The 27,742-nt window shown below is 35.2% G+C and overlaps 1 protein-coding gene across 6 annotated transcripts in view; it reads right to left on the bottom strand.

The window, feature by feature from the left end:
- The window catches only part of CNOT2 (CCR4-NOT transcription complex subunit 2), a 111,210-nt gene that overhangs the window by 43,233 nt on the left and 40,235 nt on the right, over window positions 1-27,742 (bottom strand). For 3 of the 6 annotated variants that reach the window (XM_033409604.2, XM_049694988.1, XM_049694987.1), the window contains exons 2-3: window positions 25,880-25,952; window positions 1,842-1,964 (exon numbers count right to left, since the gene is read on the bottom strand). In XM_033409604.2, coding sequence (XP_033265495.1) covers window positions 1,842-1,964; window positions 25,880-25,952 — 196 coding nt within the window. Of the gene's footprint in view, window positions 1-1,841; window positions 1,965-12,260; window positions 12,319-25,879; window positions 26,023-27,742 lie in introns of those variants that run through there. The other 3 variants (XM_033409605.2, XM_004281885.3, XM_033409606.2) reach the window with 2 other exon arrangements.

Genomic DNA, 27,742 nt, shown 5'->3' with positions numbered 1-27,742 from the left:
TTTTAAAAAAAAGTTTTGTGAAGCAAATCGTTCTGTTATTTCTGTGACAATTAATCTGGAATAGTAACCAACATATGTATATGAGTGTATGTAATAATTCTGACTAAAAAATTCTGACATATAATACAGTATTTCTGTTCCCTAGAAGACAGACATCTCTGTCATTCATTCTCTGCACATACTTTTTAAAGAATTTCAGTTTGAAAGCTTTATATCTTCCTGATAAGAATGAATGCTTTTCATCAATAAGTAATATTCCACTACCATTTTTGCATCCATCTTAACTTGCACTGTACAATCACAGTAACACACATGCAGATAAGTTTCTGCAGTGATGCTACCGGAAAGACATCCCAAATTATTAAACTATAACATCAAATCTTAAACTTAGAAATTTATGTAAAAAATAATTCAGTTATAATTTACATCAAATAGCAAATAGCTAGAAAGGCAGTAAGATAACAGAAAATTAATTAGATGACATTATTCTGTCAGCTATTCAACTGCACAAGAAAGCCACCAAACACAAAATTTGACAAGAGTCCTAATAATGCACTTGATAGTTTGTTGCCAAAATGACACAATTTTCAAATAAAAATAAAGGGGAGGGCTTCCCTGGTGGCGCAGTAGTTGGGAGTCTGCCTGGCGATGCAGGGGGCACGGGTTTGTGCCCCGGTCCGGGAGGATCCCGGCGTGCCGCGGAGCGGCTGGGCCCGTGGGCCATGGCCGCTGGGCCTGCGCGTCCGGAGCCTGTGCTCCGCGACGGGCGAGGCCACAGCAGTGAGAGGCCCGCGTACCGTGGGGGGGGGGGGGGAAGGGGGGGAATAACACCAAAACAGGAAAACAAAACAAAGCAAAAACCCACCAAAATTCTAACTTAAACCTTGAGTAAGCGTATGTGTGAAATTCTAAGACACAGGAAGTAATTTACTAATGATCAACTTTAATGAAAAATGATGGCATTTGTTATAAAACTTAGAATTTTAAAAGTGTTTTAAAACATCAGAAAGAATCTCATTAGATTAATATCTAGAGTAAATTGCTGTATAGACAGGGAAATTAGGAATAGCAAATTTATAAAAGTTTGAAAGAGGAAAAAAAGTTGGGCAGGTACAAAGTACAAGAATGCAACTGGTTTGACTACAGTATATAGCGTATAATTTAAAGTAGCTTACCAGAATTTGAAAACAACAATGGAATTTATTTTAAAATATTTTATCTATTTGCTAATTATGACTTGGCTGTGCTCTAAATCCTTTCATTCCAAAAGGGATTACTGACTACTAACCTTCCAAAGCATTTAACTCATACTTCTATAATATATCATCTTCCATGTTTCTGAATACAGTTCTTCAAAACTTTTCTGTTGTAGCATACCTATAGCTAACAGAGGAGAGATGGTCTGCCTATCTGAGGTCTAGGATTATAACCAGAATATCAGAAAGCAAAGGAAAGGTTTCATTGCAGCCTGACATTATATCTTTAAATCTGTACAAATCAGCTTTCTGCTCTTTATAAAAGTATTCTTTTAATATAAAAAGTTATTTCACAAATTAAAAAAACAATCGATGTTCTAGAAGTAATACCTTGTTTACCCCATGTCTTTTGAGTACTTCCTACCACAGTATTACCATATCTCAACTTGAGAATCATACAGTATTTTGTCTCCAATAAGAATTTAAGAAAGCTCATCATCTTTGTATCCCCAGGGCCTAGCACTATGCCTAAAACACAGTCACTCAACCAAAGGTGGTACTCTACAGTTCATATACTGCTTTTCAGGAATCAGAAAGAGACAGACATATACTATTGAGTAAACACAGCTTAACGGGTTAACTTACATCTTTTTCTGACCGATGTGGAAACATAGAAGACTGGCTGTAGTACATGTTTTCGTCATGGTAGTCACTGTCGACCCCCTCTACAAACTTCTTTCTTGAAGCACCAAACATGCTGTTTGTCACCTAAACAAAAATATTACTTTTATCAAGAATAATGTTTTGGAAAATGTCAGGCTTTACCTTACTCCTATGTGGAAAACATAAAATGAAGGGAGCATTGCTAAGATAAAGAAACAGATCAACTAAGAATTAATGATACAGGTGAGAAAGTCATAACAATGTAGTAGAAAATGTTTACTTTCAGGCCCTGAAATCAAGAGGAGAAACTTAAAGTCTGTCACATGCAATGATTCCAATTATTTTAAAAGAAAAAATATTACTTATTCTTGAAAATTGGCAACCCAATATAATTTTCCCATACAAAGATTTTTTAAAAATTAAGTTTGGGTTTAAATTATTCAAAATTTTCACATGCATCTTCAACATTAGTGTCTTTGTCATTGTTATACCTACTTTTTAAATTATGTTTTCCAGAGCATATCATCTTCACTTACAATCTAAGTTTACTGAGATATAGCACTTTTTGAGTCCATGTATAATGGCACACTGGAAATCTTATCTCAAGCCACAAGCTCTCACTCATGTAATAGTAGGATAATTTTTTCACTCATCATCCTGGTATAAATTTATGATCTCTACTACATAACCTGCTTACTCTTTTGCTTTTTAAGTCTTTACCATATCCAACACTAGTAATTTTGAGCCCTCATCAAGATAATACTAAATCTGTGCTAATTTTTATTTTATTTTATTTTTTTCCATAAGGTGACCTGTATAAAGCTTCCAAAACTATCAATTGACAGGTTATTTAATTAAGGTCAATGTGTCTTATCCCTAATAGTACTCTGTAGTTCAAAGTAAACTGAAATGTCATGATAGCCTTGTAAAGACTAGAATACACAGTGACTATATTTTTTCACAAAAAAAATGGGGAAAAACTCATCAAATTTGACATCTGTCTGGTACACTCATTATGAATAAGGGTATTTTCTTCCACTGTAAGAAAAAAGGAACTTTCTTTTACTTCTCATTTCAAAATGAAACACTGTAGTTACTGCTGTTAATCAGTAGACATGGTAAATTGGTATACTGCAGATTTTAAGGCTTAATTTGATGTGCAAGTTTGTTGAAAACACCCATGTTACTTAATAATTGCTTTATATTTTAAGTTCCTTGTTAAATCTGTAAGAAACTCAAATATTTAAGTATTCTTCCTGTTGAAGTCTGAGAAAAAGCTATTCAGTTAAATATGAATACCAGTCTGAAGACAACTTAACCACTGCTTTGCTGTATGTTTTTAGGGTATATATCTCTTTAGGTGTGAAATACAGAAAGATATTTTCAAGGATCTATTAATTTGTTAGAACATACTTTATCTTCTTTGGGCAGTGGACTCCCTGGTGAATCTCAGGCAAGGGCTTCTATAACTCTGAATGTAATTTTAGGGACTAGGTAGGATCCCTCATGCCTAGCCTCTAACCCCCCCTAAGTAGTCCCTAATAGGAAAGAGAGGTTTTTTAGTGAGTTTTATTTCAGAAAAGTAACAGTGGAAAAAAGCACTTTAGAGTCTGCAAATTAAGACTCTTTACACATGAGATTTTAAAGGTTTGTTTTGTAAAAGTTAAGGATACATTTAATTCTCTTTAAAGGACAATTACTACTGAGCTCTAATTCTAAAAAAGGATAAACACAGGAAAATGGCATGAAACTTGCAGAATTCACTAAAATTTCAGGAGCATACCAAGATATCTCTCATCAAATTTTACGTACATAAGTTAAGTCAAATGGATGCAAAGTGAACTCTTAACAATTGTGATGTAACATTCATCATCAAAACCAATTACAGACTCTTAGAATCCTAAAATTGAAATTAATTGTACTGAATAAAAAAACTTCATTCTAATATTGTGCAAAGAGGTTTTACTGTTTTGAAAGCAAAACTAAACACGTGAAATGCCTCAGACAGAGGAAAACAGAAATGTTCTCTTTCATCAATACCAAATTTTCCCAGACTCACTGTGTGTGTGCCAGAGGGAGAGAAAACACAAACATGTAGAATTTCATTTTTGTTTTGTGTGCTTCGACACAAATTACACAACACTGAAAATACTAATTATTTTTACATGACTTCAGCAAAAAAAAAAAAAGAGGTAAGAGTGTAATACTCTGCCTTCAAATGCAAGCCCCAGTCCCAGGGATGGGTACTGGTATGAAACAAAGAATTCTCTGATCCATGGCAAAATCAGAAAGAAAAAGGAGGACAACATAGTAAGTTATACAAAAAAGCTAATTTTGGGCTTCTCTGGTGGCGCAGTGGTTAAGAATCCACCTGCCAATGCAGGGGACACGGGTTTGAGCCCTGGTCCGGGAAGATCCCACATGCCGTGGAGCAACTAAACCCTGTGCCACAACTACTGAGACTGCGTTCTAGAGCCCACGAGCCACAACTACTGAGCCCACATGCCTACAGCCCGTGCGCCTAGAGCCCATGCTCTGCAACAAGAGAAGCCACTGCAATGAGAAGCCCACACACCACAAGGAAGAGTAGCCCCCGCTCGCCGCAGCTAGAGAAAGCCAGCGCACAGCAACAAAGACCCAACTCAGTCAAAAAAAAAAAGATAGTTTTATTTAATTTTAAAGGGTGTGTCCTGTATTCCATATAGAATGATGGAATGGAGTAGAAAAGTATTTTAGACTAGCCAGGAAGGATGAAACTAGGAAAGTAACAATGAAGCAGAGAAGTAAAGGAACTAACTAGCTAAAGACAGGAAGAGCAGTCAGTGCAAAAGTGAACAAGGTCCTCAGTGGTGCGGCTCAAACAGAATGAATTCAGTGGAAGATGGTAGGAACTGAAGTCAGAGATACTAGTGTGAGCAGATCATGTGTCTTGCAGGCCTGGGGAACTCTGGATTTTATTCTATGTGAAATGAGAAGTCAAGAGAGGATTTGGGGGAATTCCCTGGTGGTCCAGTGGTTAGGACTCGGTGCTTTCACTGCCATGGGCCCAGGTTCAACACCTGGTCGGGGAACTAAGATCCCACAAGCTGCACGATGCAGTCAAAAAAAAAAAAAAAAAAAAAAAAAAGAGAGAGAGAGAGAGAGAGAGAGGGGATCTGTGGGCAGTTTAAGTGACATAATTTGGCATATTTTATTTATGTATATATTTAATATGAGTGTAGCTACTCTGTAAGGAATGGACAAAAGAGGGGACAAGAGTGGAAGCAGGGAAACAGGTTGGTGAGAGAAGATGGTGGCTCAGACTACAGTGGTAGTGGTAGGGGATATGTCAACACTGTACTGAAATATATTAAAATTACTGGTTATATCACATATATTAAAGTCAATTTGATAAATAGAAATTTAAAATACTAATTTAAAAACAAAATCATACTTCATTCTACATTACATATAAAATTTGTTCAGATATTTGGTATATACAATTTGTCAGCTTTCTTCAAGCAAACATACAAAGGGCTTACATCAATTCTGTTAACTGACCACCTTCTCTCTCAACTCTCGTATCACATGTTTTAACAAAGGAGAAGTAAAAACTGAGATTTCATCAAGAAAAATACATGAAATATGTTGTACCAAAAGCAATGTTTCTTAAGTCTTTTTTGAATACAGATCTAAAACATGTAACTAAGACATTTTACATTTGCTTTGATTCCATAAGAACTAATCAGGACACACACACACACACACACACACACACACACACACACACATGTTAGCTTACACTAATTCTATTAGCCTGACAACCCCCCCCACCCCCCAAAAAAGAGTTGGCCTCAAAATGTAGTAGAGAGGAATTAAACTGACAAGCAGAATGGAAGCACTAAGTTGGCTGGCTGTTCCCAGTAAACACCTTCATTACTTAATTAGGACTAGCTATGAGTTCCTAAGGTCTAACATTCTTAACATATAAATATAATATTTCAAAGCCAAATGCAGTAACTCAGAATACTCACAGAGAATTCATAAAACCTCAAACTTGAGATAATCTTAACCAACAACTTCAAAGATGGGTAAAGTGGTCCCTGATCCAGGTGGGATGAACGGTAATTACAAAAGGGAAAGAATAAGAGGCAAGGCCTGGAGCTTTTTAAATGGTCACAGAAACAAAGTAGGACACTTTACAAGTGAAACTTCAAAAATAAATTTAGATAGATAGATAAATAAGTATATAGATAGGGAGACAGATAGGAAAGGGTGAAAAATAGATCATATCCAAGGCAGGATGGGCGGTATATAATCTTGCACAATTTTCCTTCAGCAAGACCTCTGGAGAGGAACTTACTCTAAAATCATTTATTGTCTATCATGCTGGCATGCTGGCATGCTGGCCCAGGCACGGAATCCTATTCCCAGGGAACAGAAACACATCCCATGGCAGAGTGTCCTTTTCCTGATAGCAAACAAATATAGTTTGATTTTGAAATCTATCTCCAGTCTTAAAGTTCCAGCAGCATATTTTAAAGTGCTGCTAGACATTTCTGTATGAGAAGTGCATTTTAATAAACGAAATCAGTAATATTTAAAACTGACTTTCCGAGTTACTTTCTCCTGTTCTGTTCTGCATTATCATCACATTCTAACCTTTCTTCACAGTGGCTTTCACATTTGTTTTTTGCCATTCTACCTATCACCTTCTTAGTTTAAGCTATGGACTAGATTTTTTTTAGCCCTTTGACTGATCTCCCTTCACATTTCAGTGAACATGCTGAGGGTTTCCTATATGAATTATGCCAAAAACTGTGCTAATGAACACAAAAGCTGAGTAACAGCCCCAAGTCTTGAACAAGCTCACAGCCTAGTTAGGAGAAACACCTGTAAATAAACAATTACAGTATGAAAATCTGTACAGGTGTTTTGGGAACACAAATAAGGGAATATCTAACTCTATCTGAGGGAAACAACTGAAAGGTCTTATAAAGTAATATTTGAACAAATATTTAAATTTGTTAAAAAAAATTTTATTTAAAAAAAAGGAGAAGAGTGTAGGGTGGGAGATGAAGCAAACTTTGGCATAAGAAACAGCAGGCATAAGTTCTCGGAAGTGAGAGAAAGCCCAGAAACACAAAACTTTTAATACAGCCAACAAGGAGGATGTCTGGAAAGACAATGATAGGTGGTAAGGAAAAATAGGCTAAATTTCAATGCCAGGTTAATAGGGCAAGGATATAGACGGGAAAGCCAGGTACAAAAATCTAGGTGAAGACTTCCTTCAACTAACACTTTACTATGATGTCATATTCATAACCACTACAATGACTTTGTCACTTTCCTACTCTCGTATCTCTTGTTAATTTCCCCTAAAGGATGCAGACCAATATTCCTGAGATCACGACCTTAACATAATTTTGCAGCAGTAATTATCTCAAAATCCAACAACAACCTTATGCCTCAGCTTAGTTTGGGTTATTCACAGTTGTTCCTGTACATGATAATCTCTGGAAAATGCCATCTGTAACCCCTGACATCTTCAACAATTAAAACTCAAGCTGAGCAGATTAACTGTAAATATTTATTGAAATCATCCATATCTTTCCATCTCTGTCATTTCTGAGAACAAGCATTTCCAATATCCTTCAATCAGGTCTTTATTAATCCATTCTCATTCCCCTCAAATTTACTCTCCCACATCAGCCAAGTAAATTTTTAAAATAAAAATTTAACAGTCATGGCCCTGCTGATTGAAATGCCTCAACAGCTTTCCAAATCAGTAATAAGGCTTATTAAGGCCCTATGTAACCTCTCTGACCTTAACTGTCTCCACAGGTCCCCTGCCACCACTAAACTACTGCCACACCTTCAGTTACTCAAACACAAGTTCTCTTCCGCCTCCAGACCTTTGCATAGGCTGATACCTCTACTTAGAATGCTCTTTCTCCCACTCTTTGAAACTTTCATACTGAATCAGGACCCCTGGCTTGCAGTCATTGAAAATACTTTATCATAACTATAATTATACAATAATAAGAAATAACTTTTATTGACCACTTATTATGCCAGGCAATATACTCCAAATGTTTCAAAATGTATTTACATAATCTTCATAATTTACTTAGTAATAACTATATAAACATGTATGTAATCCTCATGTATTTACTTATTTAGTCTTCATTTTTAGATGAGAAAACTGAGAACTGGAGAAGTTGGGTAACTTGCCCAAGGTCACATATCTGATGTGCCCAAGATTCCACATCTGATAATTGACAGAGATGGGATATGATCCCAGACAATCTGTTAGAGTCCCCCCTTTTAACCACGATAGTACGCTGACTCTCAGAGTTACAACTAATAGTTTAATGTTTGTATTCTCCCCAAATTGTAAGCTTCATGACGGGAGAAGCAGTAAAGGGCAAAAAGGGGTGCGGGGCTTACTTTGCAGTAAACAATGGTAAGCAGAGGGTGCCACATCAAATATTTGTGCATGTCAAAAAAAGATCTCTTTAGCGGAAGAATGAGAATGAACTGCCTGGACAGAGGTATGTGAAACAAAAGCTAGTCTCTACCAGACTGATCATATCTATTTTAGAGAAAGCAACATTAATTTTAGAATAAAATTATGCTTAAAAGAAAGAACACCACCACCACATCAATTAAAAAGTAATTACTATTTCCATATTCCAAATTAACTAATATTTTTACTTTCAAAATACAGTGAACATAATTTAATCATTCAAGGAATTAGAATGGTTATTACAAAACTCTAAATTTTTATTATAAGCTACTGAAATAGACACTGTAGCATTAAACGAGTAGAATATGTTTACCAATTGGGTTAAAACAAGACCAAATCCCTGATGGCAACTTTTTCTTGTGATTCTATTTCTAAAGTAGCCAGGAGTTTTACTGTTAACATACTGATACACGTGTCCCATCATAAAATCAACTCTTTCACAACACTGAAGTACGAAGACTTTTCTATAGCCAGCAACTTTTCATCTTTAGCAACAGAGTATGCATCCACCTGTATTATAAAGGGTAAAGAGAACCAAATGTAGGTGGGGGTTGGGGGTGACAGGACTGCTCTTTTACTACTGTTTCCCTAATGGAGATTTTACTATTTCACTCTGATTGCTGAATACAAAATCTGACTTCTTACTTTTCCCTCCCAATTTCATATTCACTATCAGCAAACACTTCACACCCATACAAATACACACAAGTTCTCTGTTGTTTATAAAGCAGGCAGAAAATTAATAAAAATCACAGTCAATTTCCATTAACATTTATCTGCCTTTATCAAGATGTAGTCAATCAAAATTGAAACCAATCATGAGAAGCCATAATATCTGAAGATAATCTGGTTATCTTTATTACTGGCTTTTAGAGGGAAAAGCTGATAGGTCAAATCCACTGAGACACTGCCCAAAATCTATGGAACTAGAATACTGTACACCTATATCAAATATGATATACTACCACCTAGAAATATTTATAACCCAAGGAATTTGTTTTAGTGGTATTTTTTGGTAATAGAATTCTGAGCTACCAATCCTACTTCACAACTTATAAATAATCCTAATTTTATTTCGTTCCGGAAAACACTAAAAAAAAAAAAAAAGAAAGAAAAGAAAAGAAATGGGATTAAGTAAAGAAGAGAAAGGCACTTACATTAGAAAAAAATCTAGCTCCTCAAAGAACAAAGAATTTAATATCTGGAAGTCTTTAGGAAAAGAATGATCTTTCCTCCTATTAAAAAACATACTACTCGAAGTCCTACTAGTTCTAGAATACTGTGGCTTGATATAATATCAATAAATGTATAATGAATAGTTTACTAATCTACTTAGGATGGATCTAAAAAAAGTGAAGATTTAGATAAATTTTAAATTGATAATTTCTAAATTCATCAACTTAAATTGATACGGAAATAAAAGCAATTCATTTCATAGTTTTAGTAAATGCAGACTGCCTGATGAATGAGCAATAAAAGGCTTAATGAACACTGAAAAGGCAGTTAACAGGTAGATGCAAAGGAAACTGACTGGAAATGTGATTCAGCAGGAAACTAGGGGCTTACAGGAACATATCAACAATCATTATTTTGGAGAGTAGTTAAATATTTTGGCACAGAGTTCTGTACAGGGGTTACAGGAATACTTCGTAAGAGATATCATCCCCCACAAAACAGGGTAGCTCACATTTGATAAAAAGATAGAGAGGGCATGCCAGGAGAGCGATGAAAACACATCACTCTTCCTAATCCAAAAACTGTTTACTGAAATCTGGTACCTGAAGCTGCTTTACTGAGATGACATTCCCAAAACCATGTACACCATACCTTAGGGTGTGCCCCCACCAAATCTACAAACCCTCTAAAGAGTATTACCAAAAGGCCTATCAGCGCTCCTGATCAGTCTGACTTTGATCTAGGGAGAATATGTTGTGCATGCTTCAACTTGAAGAAACAGATTTTGTGGTTTTTCAAATTCTTAAAGTTGCCTGTATCAATATGCCTCATACAGATTCAAACTTATAATTACTAACATACAAGCTTAAAAGACACGTGCATCATCCTAAAATCAAAACACTAACAACTCAAAAAGTGCTAACCGTAAAAAAAGCACACCATCATATATTAACTGAAGAACCAACTATAAATGGTATGCCTTATGACCAATAAGTTAGATTTGAGAACTCACACAATAGGGCCTAAAATTAAAATAAGCAATATTTTATCCTTAAATATTAAGATATAAATTTATAAATTACAAGTGGAAGAACATATAACAGTAGAAAGCCCGTAAGTTTAGAATATAAAAAAAATCCTCTAAGTATGAAGGAAATGTTTTTAATGAGGTTGAATATCTTACGCCAGTGTCAGAGGTGGGGGTGGGGAGCACTCCCTAATGCAGAGGAGAGAGGGTAGGAATCCATAAGAAACTGATGGATGGTCTGCTTTGCTGGGGGATATGGATTTCTACAAGCCTCCCAATAAATTTAAGAAATGCTCGAACTTAGAGGGAAGGAGAGAGAAACTGCTGAGGATTCTGTATTTTGAGGCCCTGCTTTGAGACCTGAAATGCCAAATATTTGGTGCCCCAATCTCTTTAATCCTGACATACTTTCTCTGAAGAAATGTTAGCCATCACAGGCTATATTCTATTTTTCCTGGGTATAATTTTGAATGTCTTGTTATGTGCAAAAGAATCTAGAAATTACGTGAATAAGAATTACATGGGATAGATCTGGGAGAACTAAAGAAACAAATTTTTTTTTTTTTTTTTTTTGCAGTACATGGGCCCCTCGCTGCTGTGGCCTCTCCCGTCGCGGAGCACAGGCTCCAGACGCGCAGGCTCAGCGGCCACGGCTCACGGGCCCAGCTGCCCCACGGCACATGGGATCCTCCCAGACCAGGGCACGAACCCGCGGCCCCAGCATCAGCAGGCGGACTCTCAACCACTGCGCCACCAGGGAAGCCCAAGAAACAATTTTTGAAGCCTTTCTGAGAAGAACCTAAAATGATAGTATTTATTTGTGAGCAAAGTAGTGCAGACCCAGGGCTACACTGCTATAGAACTATTTCTAAAAATTCTGCATTAAGAAAAAGAAATCTGTATTGTTAGATCATGATTTCGGATACAAGGAACACAAGCAGAAAATGACAGGAGTGTTAGCATTTCACACACACACACACACGCACACGCACACGCACACACACACACACACACACACAATTTGGGTGAGCTGTTCACTCAACAAATGTTTGCTGAACTTTGTACCAGATATTGTGCCTTCACTGCTTCTATACTTATCTTTGTTAACCTCAAATCTAGAGATGGGTAGAAATGTTCCAGTCTTCCTGTCTAGATTTCAAGGAAAAAGATGTTTGAAGTTTCTATTCTTTCAAATTTTAAAAATATAGCTACTTGCCTGAAACTTTGGGAAAGGGAAGAACAGCATGTCTAAAGCTAGTGGAAGGAAACTAAAATATGCCTCCTGATACCAAGTTAAATGTAGCAAAATTTTTAGTCTATGGATTTATGCTTTCCCTGACCTTTTCTCTTAGCTTCTTTTCTGAACATGAGTTTTCTGGTCCTGCTATACTCTGTGGAGAATATGAAGTTTTAAAAAAATCTAACAAACTTCCTTTGTATTACAACATTAATGGTTTATTCAGTTTAAGGTTTTCCCTCTTTCACATCTAACTAATAAGAAATGAAATTATTTCTTAGAACACTAGGACTTTAATAATTTATGAGATAATTTTATGAAAAAAATAATTTATAAGAAACACTATATTTTTAAACTAACAAAATGACTCACTGACAAAATGGCCCAACATCCACCCTTAAAATACTGATGACAGCACCGTTTTTCCCCCGGTCTTTCCCACCACCTACTTACCTGTGCAATTTCTTTCAACATTGGCTACTCTGGGGATTGGAAAGCTCAGGGCTGGAGGCTGAAGTGAAGAAGGAAAGGTTGGAGGGTGAGCCATGGCACCAGCCCCGCACTAGGAGCGCCCCTGAGATACTACAGCAGGGTTGACACCATAGCTCTGAAGTTCAAACTCCAGCAAACGATAAGAAAGGAGTCCAACCAGAACATGATAAACGATGGGATTCTTCCGCTCTTTGAAAAATAAGGAAATCATGCTATAAAGATCTGAATGTCCAGTTTCAACATTATGACTCCCTGTTCACCTCTTCATCATTCCCCAACCCCAGATTCACCTCAGACTGATTCAAAGTGCTAATCAAAACAAAGAGGGTGGGGGGTGAAGCGCACAAGTAGAGCTTTCTATAAACTTGCACACAGAAAATGAGGATAGGGCTCACCTGGCCATCATAAAAACGTGCAAGACAATATGTTAAAATACTCTGCCTATCTGCCCCTTGAATACTTTCTTGCTCTCCTAAGCACTCAACATTAAATCTAAGGCTCTCATACGCATTAACATTAATACCATCAGCCAGCAAAATGACAGCTGGACTATTTCGATGTATTGATATTTAAATTCCTAAAATTGGGCCAATGAGCTTTTCAAAACCCAGGGATAACTTTCGGTATAAGGATATTCCTTGGGGGAATTTCCTGGCAAGTCCAGCGGTTAGGACTCCACACTTCTGCTGGGGGCCGGGGTTTGATCCCTGGTCAGGGAACTAAGATCTTACGAGCCGTGCAGCATGGCCAAAAAAAAAAGTATATTCCTTGGGAGGAGACTAATTTTTTAAAAGTGTTCCACTCTGATAAAAGCAAATGAGGACCCCCTCAACTAAAATAACTTTAATCAAACTGGATGATAAAAAAATCATAGACTTTTAAAGAAATAAATCTAAATACAGGACTTAAACTGTGACTTTTATGAGAATGAATCCTCACTTTATAATATAAAAAGTAAATTACTGATTCAGAGGAAACTAGACTCTGATTATTATAACTACTAAAGCTAATAAAAATAGATGCTCATTTAAGTTATTTAAAGATAACATCTACTCAATAACAAATATTATTGGAGGTGGCAAATGTTTTAAAACAGTAAATTACATATAGTGAACTATCAGAATCCTAAATTATGTTATATGAAGCAATTAAAAATAAAAAGTATTCCTTTAGCAAGGGAACACAGGACTTTTAAAATACTTCTAAACATCTTGCCATATAAATTAATTCAGTAAACATTATTCAGTGAGCATCTACAATGTAATGCGCTAAATATATTTACATTTATACCCTTATGTACTTTACCCATTTGATGTTCAGAATAAAGAACATCACAAATCAAAAGGAGTAAAGAAGAAAACACATTTACAATGCTCCTGCACCATTACTCTGGCCTCCAGGCCTTAGTGAACTTACCCTTCATTACCTGCAATCTCCTACCATTTCCCCCTTCTCTTATTGTGTTCCTGCCCGACTGCCCCACTCCCCTTGCCATTCCTCAAACACAAAAGGCATACTCCTGTCTTCAGACCTTTGTACTTCTTGTACCATTCAAGAATGCTTTCTTTTTAGGTATCTACATGGCTTCACCTCACCATACTTCATATATTGAGCCATCCTAGTGAGGACTTCACTGTTTATTCTATTTAAAAGTATACTGTCCTTTTCCCCAACCCCTTATGCACTCTCTATCCCCTTTCCTGTTTTAATTTTTCCTCCATAGCATGTATCAAAATATAATACACAATGCATTTTATTTATTTTGTTTAATGTCCTCCTATACTCTAAAATATCAGCTCCACGAGAACAGAATTTATTTATTTATTTCGTCTCTTTGTTCACTTCTGTCTCCACAGAATCTGGAACAGTGCCTGGCACTGAGTAGGCCCATAACATGAACGTGTCCTCCTCTTACTCCACACATGCTGTTACTTGAGCGTTATTTGACAGTAACCCATCACTGCAGTGCTTACAGTACATGTGAAAATTTTATGAGCATAACAATTATTTTAAAACTTAATGGAATTATGTCAAAAATTAATGTTAATTTTTGCATTTCTGAAACATATGAATAAAGTTGTTTTATGCCTTTTTCCACTGAAATTGACAACCACTTCCAAAATACCTAATAGACTAACAGACACCTTCAGTGGTTAGAATGCCATGCCATGAGAAGTACCAAATAAGGATTTGGAGATGAAAAATTTTTTTTCTATTTCCCAAACTTTTTCTCAAGTTAGATTACCTTTTTAAAAAAAGTTATTTCACGAGTATTTCAGACTTAACAGTTTAATATGAGACAACACACATTTCTTTTCTATCAAAAAATCCCACTAGAAAAATTATACTACTTAGAGCCACTGGGTTGCACTGTAGTCCATGGGAATATGCACTCCTTGAGAACAGTGTACCACTACAGCAGCCTAACACAGTGGGCCTGGTACAAATAAGCACTAATATGTGTTGAGAGTTTATCAAATGATAGGTATTACTCAAAGCACTTTATATATATTACCTTACTTAATCATAACAAAACCCCTATAAGATATACTTTTACCTCAAATTGAGGCACAGAAGGGTAGGGCCTATGGACTCTCATTAGATTGAAAATATTTCTCTATCACAGTTATCATGAAGAATACCCAGTCCCTGCAACCCCAGTAAGATACTAAAGATTTAATCTCCACAAAAACCCAAGTGGATAGACTCCAAATTTTAGAAGTTAGCCGAAGCATAGGTGAGGGTGAGGCATGGGCTTGAAAATTGAGAGGTGAAGACCTACATTCTGAGCTGTGGGATCCTCCGCTTTCTTTCCTTAACCTGCTTACAGAAGTCAGTCAGACTTAAGAACCACCCCTCTACCCTACCTCTCTACCTGTGGAAAAACTGAATTGCTCCGGAGAAACAAATGTCACACACTATCATATTTTTTTATCTTAGGTACTGGAATATACCAAAGACCTGTCCTATTCTAGGATGTGATAGTTTAGGGTGAATATGACTTGAACTTATGTTTAGAGGGCATGTGAAATTGAGAACCAGGTTATTCATCTACTCTAACCCTAAAAGTGGCCCTAAAGTAAAGTGCTTGAAGAAACTAGATCCTAAAGATTATAGGTGGGGAATTTTTGAAGTATATGTCATCAGTATGCCCATATTCAAGCAGAGATAAAAGAAGCTCAACTAAAAGAACTGTGGACTGGGACTTCCCTGGCGGTCCAGTGGTTAAGACTCCATGCTTCCAACTGCGGGGGGCGCAGGTTTGATCCCCGGCTGGGGAACTGGGATCCCACATGCCACGCAGCAGGCAAAAAAAAAAAAGAACTGTGGATTGACATGACAATTGTGGGTTAGGTAAACTTTCTTTTTTTATTTTTATTTTTTAATTTTTTTGCAGTACGCGGGCCTCTCACTGTTGTGGCCTCTCCCGTCGCGGAGCACAGGCTCCGGACACGCAGGCTCAGCGGCCATGGCTCACGGGCCCAGCCGCTCCGCGGCATGTGGGATCTTCCTGGACCGGGGCATGAACCCGTGTCCCCTGCATCGGCAGGCGGACTCTCAACCACTGCGCCACCAGGGAAGCCCAACTTTCTTTTTAAAGGGGCTATCTTGAAGATCATGACTCAAACTTTCGAGGAACTAAGGTAAGGTGACAGGCAGTGAAAGGAATCACAAAATGCAAAATTCTTAAATAAAAATTTAATGATTTTAATGTTGTCTATGTTACACATAACTTAAAAAGCTTTAAAAAAATTTAAAGTCCTTCAAGTAAAGGAAAATGATACTATAAAGAAAGAAGGGAAGGAAGGAAAAAAACACAACCTCCTGGATTGATAGTGTCTTAGGCACTGGCAGAAGCAAACACAAATCCCCTTGGGAAAAATGTCTTTCCATCTAGTCCTCAAAGAAGTCACACAGATTTCTAAGAAACATAAAATGGTATCTTACACACCTACAAGGAATCAAGGTATCATAAGTGAGAACCAGAAGAAGCAAAAGACATGAGAATGATCTGTGGCAACTTTCAGCTGCTGGATTTATCACATATTACACATAAGCATGTATAAAATGATTAAATAAATAAAAGAAGATATATTAGAGTCGAAATCTAAACAAAATAATGGTAAAAATGTGAAAAATAATGATAAATATGTGGGTATAGAAGACATAGACAAGATTAACGAACTTGATCTAATGGAAACAGAGCAATACACCTGCCAACTGGTCAATATGCATTTTGTTCAAGTAAGTAAACAAATAATTGATATCCTACTGATCACATTCCCTAGCTACAGCAGAATATGTGAGAAGTCAGTAATATGAAGATAATTAGAAAAGCCTCATAAGTTTGGAAAATTAAAAACACTTAAGACTAAAGAACAGTAAAACAAAACCTAAGGAATAAAAGGAAATATCAATAACTTAAAGAGTATAAACTGATGAGTATAAAACAAAAAATAAATTTAAAGCAAGGGTGACAAATAAGATGAAAAGGCACACAGTCAACAATCTTACGGATGAAAAAAGGTGCTAAAAATATTTAAGAATATTTAAATATTATTAATATTTAAATATAAATATTTAATATAAATATTTAAATAGGTAGCATTATGAATAATTTCTTAATCCTGATAAAGAATATCTACCAAAAAAACCCAAAACCTGCATCAAACATCATATTTACTGGTGATAAAGTTTGTAAGACAAGTAACAAGAGAAAGATTCCTACTACTAACACTTCTACTCAACCTTGTATCAGAAATATGAGTGCGTTCTGAAAAGAAACGCAAGTTACAAAAATTGTAAAGTATCAAAACTGGAATTTCCAGATGATATATTTATTTACATGAAAGAACCTACCCCACAAATAACCTACAGATAAATTATAAGAATAAAAATTTAGGGACTTCCCTGGTGGTCCAGTGGTAAAGAATCCACGTTCCAATGAAGGGGACACGGGTTTGATCCCTGGTTGGGGAACTAAGATCCCACATGCCGTGAGGCAACAAAGCCCGAGCACAACTACTGAGCTCATGCCCCTCAACCAGAGAGCCTGCGAACCGCAAACTACAGAGCCCACGTACTCTGGACCCCGTGCGCCCTGGAGCCCGCGCACCACAACTAGAGAGAAGCCTGCACCCCCCGACAAAGAGCCCACACCACAACGGAAGATCTTGCATGCCTCAACGAAGACCCCGTGTGCCGCAACTAAGACCTGATGCAGCCAAAAAAACAGTAATCAAGTTTAAAAGTCAACTGTATGTCAATATAACAGTAACATCTATAAAATATAATTTTAAAAATACAATTTACCAAAAAAAAGCAACAAAAGTACTTATGTATAACTCTGACTAAAGATTTATAATTCCATTATTAAAAAAAATACAACTTTATTGAGAGAAAATACAGAAGACCTCAGTGTATGAATTCAGGGAGAGGAAGAATAACATAAACATATCATTTCTTCCCCAAATAAAAATGAAGTCAATAAAATTCCACTTGTAAACACAATGACTTTTTTTTTTTTTCAAATTCTAAATCTGTCACTGAACAAAAGGCCAAGAAAGTCAAGAAAATAATAAAGACCAAGGTGGAGAGACAGACACGAAGATTTAACACAAAGCTATAGTAGTTGAGAATGTGGGACACTGGTGCAGGCAGAGACAAACACATCAAAGTAATAAAATAGATATAAGAAACAGACCCACAAATATAAACGAACTGATTTATAACAGAGCACTGCTGATTAGGAGGAAGAAAGAACAAAATCAATACATGATGCTAATATAATTGATTATCTTTACGCCAAGAAAAGGAATTTGGTCTCCTCAAACCATATACAAAAATCAATCTCAGAAGGATTTAAACATGAAAGACAAAATTAAAAATCTTTAAGAAGACATGAGAATATCTTCTTTTAATTTCAATAGGGAAATATGTCTCAAACAACCTCAATAAATTTGAAAAATTAAAAATTTGACATTATTAAATGTCAGATCAATATGAACACTGTTGATGGGACTCAAAATTGGTATAAACACACCTAAACATATTCCTAGAAGACCTTTTGTGAATTTAATTTTCATAAAATTTGAGACTATGACATGGTTCAGAAAACTTCTCTAACTTCATAAAGCTCCTTCTGTTGTTTTCATGCAGTCTCTAAAAGTACAATGGCAAGTTTGCTGAGGTTTTCTTGTCTCTGTTCCCCTCTCCCACTTTAATCTGCTCCTTCTCTTTCCTCTGTCCCTGTTGTCCCTATCCTGCTCAATTTTGATTCCACTCCCAGAAACTTCTCAACAGGGTCCTGGAAGGGAGCACTGGTGGGTCAGTCTTGAGAGTTCAGAGCTAGGCAGCTCAAGTCACTTTAGGCCTCACCACAGGTCCCTTAACCCTGATCTAATAAAGTGGGCAAAACCTCCCCAATTTCAAATTGGCTAATCACACTTACCACTTTCAAAATGTCTCTTCACCACTTTGAGGTGCTTCTATGCCCAGGTCCATACACCCCAATGCTTCTATGTTCTCATGCATAAAAACTGATAAATTTAGGTCTTTTGTTAGACTTTCACCTGCTTATATTTTGAGGTTCATGGAGATATTTCATCCCCAGTTTTTGTTACAAATGTTTTCATGGGTTTTGGTTTTCTATCTAGTTGTTCTATTTTTATATGGGAATTCAGAAAAATTAAAAAAACAAAAAACTAAGCTGTCACCATCAGTGCAATCATCCCAGAATCTAAGTAAGGCCTGAGATATTTTAAAAGGTAACTATGCACCAGTGTTTTCTTAGGTCAGTCTCCCAAAGCAATAGAAATAAAAGCAAAAATAAACAAATGGGACCTAATCAAGCTTACAAGCTTTTGCACAGCAAAGGAAACCATAAACAAAATGAAAAGACAACCTAGGGACTGTGAGAAAATATTTGTAAATGATGCAACCGACAAGGGCTTAATTTCCAAAATATACAAACAGCTCATACAATTCAATAACAACAACAAAATCAAATCAAAAAATGGGCGGAAGACCTAAATAGACATTTCTCCGAAGAAGACGTACAGATAGCCAATATGCACATGAAAAGATACTCATCATTGCTGATTACTAGAGTAATGCAAATCAAAACTACAATGAGGTACTACCTCACACCAATCAGAATAGCCATCATTAAAAAGTCTACAAATAATAAATGCTGGAGAGGGTGTGGAGAAAAGGGAACACTCTCTCACTGTGGTGGGAATATAAATTGGTGCAGCCACTATGGAAAACACTATGGAGGTTCCTCAAGTTGCCATATGATCCAGGAATCCTACTCCTGGGTGTATACCCTGACAAAACTGTAATTCAAGAAGATACATGCACCCCCATGTTCATAGTAGCACTATTTACAATAGCCAAGACATGGAAACATCTGTCCATCAACAGATGAATGGATAAAGAAGATGTGGTACATATATGCAATGGAATACTATTCAGCCATAAAAAAGACTGAAATAATGCCATTTGCAGCAACATGGATGCAACTAGAGATCATCATACTAAGTCAGGCAGAAAGAGAAAGACAAATACCATATGATATCACTTAAATGTGGAATCTAAAATATGACACAAATGAACCTATCTATGAAAAAGAATCACAGACACAGAGAACAGACTGGTGGTTACCAAGGGGGCAGGGGTTGGGGGAGGGATGGAGTGGGAGGTTGGGGTTAGCAGATGTAAGCTTTTATATATATCGACATATACATTGATATATAGGTATATATCCAATAGGATGAATAAACATCAAGGTCCTACTGTATAGCACAGAGAATAATATTCAATATCCTATGATAAACTATAACAGAAAAGAGTATTTTTAAAAAAGTATATATATGTATAACTGAATCACTTTGCTGTACAGCAGTAATTAACACAACACTGTAAATCAACTATACTTCAATTAAAAAAATAGTAACTTTGCTTCTATATTTTCTGATTGATAGAAGTATCTACACTAATGTTTTAACTTTCTATTTAATGATGAACACATTCCATATTCATGATTGGGGCAAATTATTTAAATATAAAATGTATTTCTGAAAGAGAAAACAATATTTCACGTGTAAAAGCCTAGAGCTAAGTTCCCAAAGGAGCACCACAGTGAAGACAAAAGGATGCCGCCAGATATTTTAAATCTTCTCAGGGAACACGTCAGATATCAGATATCTGTCAGATATCAGATACCACCTGAACTACATAAGTGGTTTAGACCTAATTACTTAATTTAACAAAACTGTTAACATTTCTGTTGGCCCAGGGGCACTGTGAAAAAATTACGAAGATACTAAGGGTGCCATAGAACCATGTACCTTAGTGAAACCTGCTTTGTGGAAAACAAATGTCAGCTCATTTGATGATTTCAGAAGATGAGTAAAAAAGTATCAGAACATATAATGCATTCAAAGAAAGACCAACATTGTTAGTATCACGTAATAAACCAACCAATGAGGAACTTGGGAATTCATTTAATTTGATGTTTTTGGTTGGCCAGAGGAAGAAGAAAAAGATGAGCCATGAATGACAAATAAATGTCAAAATTTATTTGAAACAAATATTTAGGTCATGGAGTCAAAAAAACTTTTGCAGCTGATAATATGATCGTGACATAAGCAGAAGCATCACATTTAAAGTGCAATTACAAAAGCGATCTCATTTTAGCAGGAATTGTATAACTGCAAGTGAAGACAACTTAACAGTCACCAATTTGAGTTTTTTATTCCCCTTCCTTCATCCTGTGGCTACAGCCATTTGTTTCCAAGAGTTTCAAGAGCAGTAAACTATGAACCAGTTCACTGATTTCAAGTACTTATTTTTGAACAAATTCCTTCCTCAGCTCACTCTTGCTCACCTTAACCCAGGGCCAAACAGCAAGGATGTCTAAAGCCTCCGTCTTTCTGTTCTACGCGCTAGACCTATTCTGACAACTCTTGAATTGCTAAGTATTCATTTTTCAAAAATTCTTTTCCATTTTAAGTTTTCTTTTTATTATGCATCTTTAACGTACGTAATATATCAGATTCCAAGTGCTTTGATGCTGGTGCTGTTTTCAATCATACTAGAAGCTATCAAGAAAAGGTTATAAGCTACTATGTTACAACTATGACTCTAAGATACCATCAGTTGTAAAATACATCCTGATAGCAGAAAGATAAAAATTTTCAATAATGTGTTATCACTTATAATAAAAGAAATGGGGTACTTCATTGCTTGTTTACATTAAATTTTTACTGCAGTGCAAAAGAAAAAAATGTAATTTGTATACAGTATTGTACAATACTCTTGCATACTGAATGGAAGCACACATACCAGATGAATTTGTATGTGCACCACTGATTGTTAAATAATTAGGAAACTTGTGTTTTAAATGCTTTACATTATGCAGAATTGTCAGATATCTGAAATGTCAGATAGGTATTGAGTGTTTTAGCAATATCTGGGAAATTGTTTACGGTTTGGGGTGGGCTGGAAAGTCATTATTTTTTTTCCTATTCCAAGTAACAGAATATAGGGAATCACTTTTCAAAAAATTGCCACATGATACATAAAGATGCACCTATATACTGAAATATATATGTAATAAAAATATAAAAACAAAAAGAATAAAACAAAATTCAAACAACAGAGTACTTCTGGGGAAGGAGGCAGTGGAAGGGTGGGACATGGAAATATCTCCATTAAGTACAATACTCAAGCTGTAGAAAAACGCATATTTGTTAAAAACAAAGACAACAAATCACATTTGCACCTATATAATCACTAGAAAAGATACACACTAAACTGTTAAAAGTAAAATCGTGAAGGTAAACTTTCACATTCTATAGCTCTGTAATTTAAAAAAACTAATAGAAAGGAAATAAAATAGTTAATGGCAGGGGGAGAGAGGAGGAAATAGCAATACAATCACTGCCATCATTCTCTGACAGGATACATTCCACAAAGTTAATGTGGTATTCTAGATAATGAGGTATTCTTAAGGAACATACAGACTAGGATGCATTAGATCTAGTTTATAAATAACATACACTGAACTAGCTAGCATATGATGTGATGACCTCAAAGTACAATTCTAAAAATCTTGGAGATATATATATATAAGTGGCATTTTCCCCAGCACACTTTGCAGTTTCTTCCTGTCACCTCTTTCTTTGTTTTAATTTTATTGAAACAACATGCATTTGAACACCTATTATGTAACTGAAACCATGCTAGGTACAGGCAGTACCAAAATAAATATGGCTCCAGTTTTCAAGACGCTTGTAACATACAGTAGCACTGTCTAATACAACTCTGTGCAATAATGGAAAAGTTCTATATCTGCACTGTTCAATATGGTGGCCATTAACAGCATGTAACTATTGAGCATTTGAAATGTGGTCGATGTGACTGAGAAATTAAATTATTTTATTTTGTTTAAATGAATTTAAATACCACTTATGGCTAGTGCCTACGGTACTGGACAGCACGGGGCTACAGCAAGACAAGGAAAAATAAACATAACTACATTGTATCATGGTACACACTAAACTAGAAGTATGCACAAAAGCTACAAAAGCAAGGAGAAGGAATGCTGAAGCCCATCACAGAATGGCTTCTGAAAGTATTGATACCTAATTCTTGAATCATGGAAGAAAGGTGAGGCATTACATGAAGAGGAACCCAAACAAGTAAAGGCTTAAAGTGTAAAAGTGCATAGCACAGAGATTTAAAAGCAGTTTTATATTACTCAATGGAAAAACTTTTCCATTTATATTACTCAATAAGCAAACAGAGGAGACAATGGAAATAAAAGTATGCGGGGTCAGAATGTGCAAAGATTATATGTAATGTTTAGGAGCTCGTCTGCATTATATAACAGAGGGGAAGAAGGCACTGGTAAGTTAACCTGGTAATTAATATGGTTAAATTTGTGCATGCTCATAGTTGGAATAAATTAGTGTAAATTAGAGAAAGAAAAGAAAATTCTAGCTAAAAACTGGAGTTACATTTCCTTGGAAGACGCTTGACAATCTTTCTAAAAGAATAAACTATAAACCATTTACATAATTAAATTATCTCATCTGCACTAATATACCAGTCTGTCTATGCAAATAAACTTCAATTACTCTAGTCATACTCAAAAAACTTTTAACTGGGCTTAAATTCGTAGTGACAAATGAAACACACAAAGTAGATACCAATAGAAAAATCAATACTTCAACCAACACCCATTTAAAAGTCATTAGGTTTTAGCACAAAGCTGAGGGAATGCACCTTCCCAAATGAGTTCCTAAGTCTTTAATCAAGTCCACAATGAAAGGAGAACTGGGGAAATTTTATCCTTTTTATTAAACCCTGGACTACTAGCTTATTATTATCAGAATGCTTAAATAACACTATAAGACATCAAGTAACCTCCAAAAACAAAAGGCCTCAAAGATAAATTAATTAGTATAAACACAGCTACAAAGAAATCCTACTTTATCCATGAAAAACAACAAATAAAATTCCTCCAAAATGGAATTGTTAAAAATCCAGATCATTTCATCTCAGCATATACAAACTCTTAGTGCTACCAATATAAATATTAGTAATTTACCTACTATTCCTTTGAATTTCCCATATGCTCTTAATATACTCATCATAATTATCAGACAGGAAATTATATTTCTATACATGTATTTTTCAAAAGAGGTTTTTACAAATAATTTTACAATGGCAATTTAAACAAGTGTTTCCAAGAATATTTCAACATGCACTAATTGTCACTAAGTAACAAGAAAAGAGAAAAGGGAAAATATTTTCAGGCAGAAGAACCCTAACCAAGAATGCATTTTCAGGTAAGCTAAAAGACCTGGATTATTTGTAAATAATGTGACCGAAACAGTGTGACTCTAAACCATTTTTTTAGAGTAGAATGAACAGGAATTAGGAAATCTCTTCATGTATAAAATATAATCTCCTTTTATTCCTTTCTTAAGTGTAAAATTTGGAATTCTTTATTAATATGATTCCATAAAGTAAATTAATCATACTGTGTGATCATACAAAAGTTCTGCTTACGCTTTACAAACTGGATTATAAACACTGAAAAGCCACACAATATAGAATCACAACATTCTTAAAATAATTTAGCAGAATCTATCAAAAGATACAACAACCCAAGTAGTGTAACCAATTAAAATCCTATGAGTCAAGGTAGTTGGAAGTGGTTGTGAGGCAGGAGTTACAGCAAGTATAAGTAATGAACAGAGGCCATGTTGATTAATTCTATAAAAACAATTCAGAACAGAAAAGGTTACAGGGAGAACTGATTCTGCATAGCCACAGCTTACTCTGGCTTATTAAAATTATAAAAATCTGGCAAGAAACTTCAGACATAAAATTAGGTCAAATTCTAGAAAGGTTAAATATGACACTACTTTTCATTATGGACAGTGCCCAAACCAGAACCTAAGTCTTGTGTTCAAAGGCTCTTTGTTATCTCACCATGAAGACCCATTTACAATTTTCTCCAATGTTCACTGTTCCAATCTGAGGGAAGAAAAGACTAACTGGGCTAAAATAAATGATTAGAAGATAAATGGTTAGTTAACAAAAGCTGCTGCTATCACACTAGTTGCCTTCACAGCCTGGAGGGAACAAAACTTGTGGGTGGAAGGGAGAGAGGGAGGCTGGATATGTATTTGTGAAAGAAGCCTAAAGCTTATTCCTACTTAACTATGAACTACTGTGTATTCTGAGTCATTACATAATTTGATATTAAATTATTATCAAATGAATAAAGCAGATTTTCTTTGAAAAAATTAAATTCAAATGTAAGAGTTTTTAAAATCACTATTTAATAGCACTATCTTTAAAATTCACCTTCTTTTAAAAGCTCAGAAAGAAAACAGGAATATTACACCTCAACCATCCTTTCAGCATCCTTACATATTTCATAGGGGATGGATATTATTAACTAACTTAATAAATGAGCAAACAAGAATCTAACATTATAAGGACAGCAAGCTAATGACAAATTCAATAGAATTGGGGTCTCTGAGTACCCTGGGATTTTCATTTCTATTTTTTCTATACTCTAACCAACTTTGTCTACATTCCTGTGATGCTCTAGTACCCCGAATAGATCCTAAGACTTCAGATTTAGTCTTCCAGAAATAATATGTATAAAAGCAATCAACATTTTGTTTTATGGAATACTAGCTCTGAATCCAGCCATGAAGTCATAAATTGTGTTTTAGATAATCTAAGTTTTGACACAGATATACACACCAGAAAAATTATGTTCTGACACTAAAAGAATATATATACATTTATTATAATAATATATATACATTATTTATAAGAATAAATATACATTTATATTATAAGCATGCTTTATTCTGAAAAATGTTCCCACTATTTCAACTGTCAAACCCAACATACGTTATTTTTAAAATTATAACCCCAATTTTTCAAACTCAGGTGTATCCAACCTGATTCCAATTAAATACAACATGTTAAACAGTTCATGTAACTATATGACCAACAGAAAAAAGGAAAAAAATTTTTGATCTTACCTGGTAGTTTCTTTTCTCAGATAATGTATGTCCATCAGTCCTCACCATAGAGTCGTGTCCTTTCCTCACAGTACTGGAGGCAATCAAATAGAACTGTCACTCAAGGGTCGTGTCACAGGAAGGACCGCCCACCAGTTCTCCCTCTAGAGTGGAATTATCCAAAAGCCGTCAAAATTACTAACATGTAAACATATGAACAGCAGCAAAAATATCCAATACGATACATAGAAAACAAAACCAAAAAGTACTCTTTTTATATCTTAATTGATCTTCCTCTTAACCATCCAGGGAGGGCTAGACTGGCAGACATTTTATTTGAGATAGAAGTTACTAAATATGAAAACCTTTCCCTTCCAATTAAAACTGTCTCCCAGACCTCACACATAGAAAGAAACTTACAGTGAATAAAAATGGAGTGGACAAAAAAGTTCAGCCCTGAATTGACACATTTTTTTTCCTTTTAAATAAACATCCTCCTGTTAGTCTCAGAAATGTTCAATTAATTCAGATTCAGTCATCTAATTTCAAATCCCTCCCCTCAAAATGCTTATTTATACAGCCACTATTCATTGAGTTTATGAGGTTTATTCCTATGCCATAAGATGGGAATTCATCCTATAATGTTAGGATGATTAACAGATGCAAACCTAACTCAATATTCTATTAAAATTTACTCCAATGAAGAGTAGCAACACATGTCAACTTTCTGGAAGCCTTTGTCCTTCAATCCTCCAATTTCATGCATGCTCTAATAGAATGTGCTTTTTTACATTAGGGCAGAAAAATAATGGTGCTTATTTCTTAACCTGGACAGAGCTAAATAAGTCCAAAATGACTAGGCACTGTAAACTTCAGGTACAAAAAAAAAAAAAAATCAATCACCGAAGCAGAGGTAATAGTCTCTAGAGATGCTAACTCAAGAACGTAAATTGAAAATGAAAGACCAAAAATTCAAAAGTGGTATCTACAAAGAATTTGTAAATAGTCGTTTTTAAGACTAAAGTCTTACTTTTACTTTTACCTAACTTTTAGTAAAATGTTTACCCCAGGAAAGTAGTAAGTTAGTATACCTACTGAACTAACAATAGTTGCTAACCACTAAAAATTATATTCAAATTTAGAGCAATTATTTAATATTAGACAAAATTTACTTTCAGAGAGGATAATAAAAACATCTAACTTAATTTCATAGGAAGTATGAATCAATTTTACTAAAACCAACAAACATGCACATACACATACACATGGATTACGTCTAAAAAGCAATCTAGTAAGAAGGTCAGAAAATTTTTCAAGGAAAACATTAAAAATTAATATTATTAGATTTAAATTTTAAAAAGAATTCATGTACTGAAAACCTACACTCCACCTCCTCTCTTATGCCTGATCACAAGTTAGCGGGTGCTATATACTTTTACTTAATTTTGACCATCTTGCATTGTAAATGTTTGGCTGAAATACTTCAGAGATGCCTGGCTCTATGGCAAAAATGTAAATGTGCATTACCAAATTTATATGTACTAGTGGAATTAAATACGTCTCTCTCAAAAGTAACAAAGGAAAAAGGTTTTTTAAAGCATAAGTATATTCACTGCTATAAATATAATCTAGCAAGGAATTAGGTTATTCATAAAGAAAAACTATCTACTGAATTAGATGTTCAAGAATCGTTAAGTGACATACATTTAGCTCCAACTTAAATGTTCATGACTGTCACAAAATGAGAACAAACCTATTTATTATGCATCCTCTAAACAACATTAACCCTGTTTTAATGTATTTTATAATATTAAGAGAGTTTAAAACAGTACTTGCTTTACTATTAACATGTTCATGACAAGTCTGAATTCAATGGACAGTAAG

This window comes from Orcinus orca, chromosome 11 (assembly GCF_937001465.1).
Source record: "Orcinus orca chromosome 11, mOrcOrc1.1, whole genome shotgun sequence".
NCBI classification, from domain to species: domain Eukaryota; kingdom Metazoa; phylum Chordata; class Mammalia; order Artiodactyla; family Delphinidae; genus Orcinus; species Orcinus orca.
The sequence above is the reverse complement of the archived record's forward strand: the minus strand, read 5'-3'. Positions and strand labels throughout refer to the sequence as shown.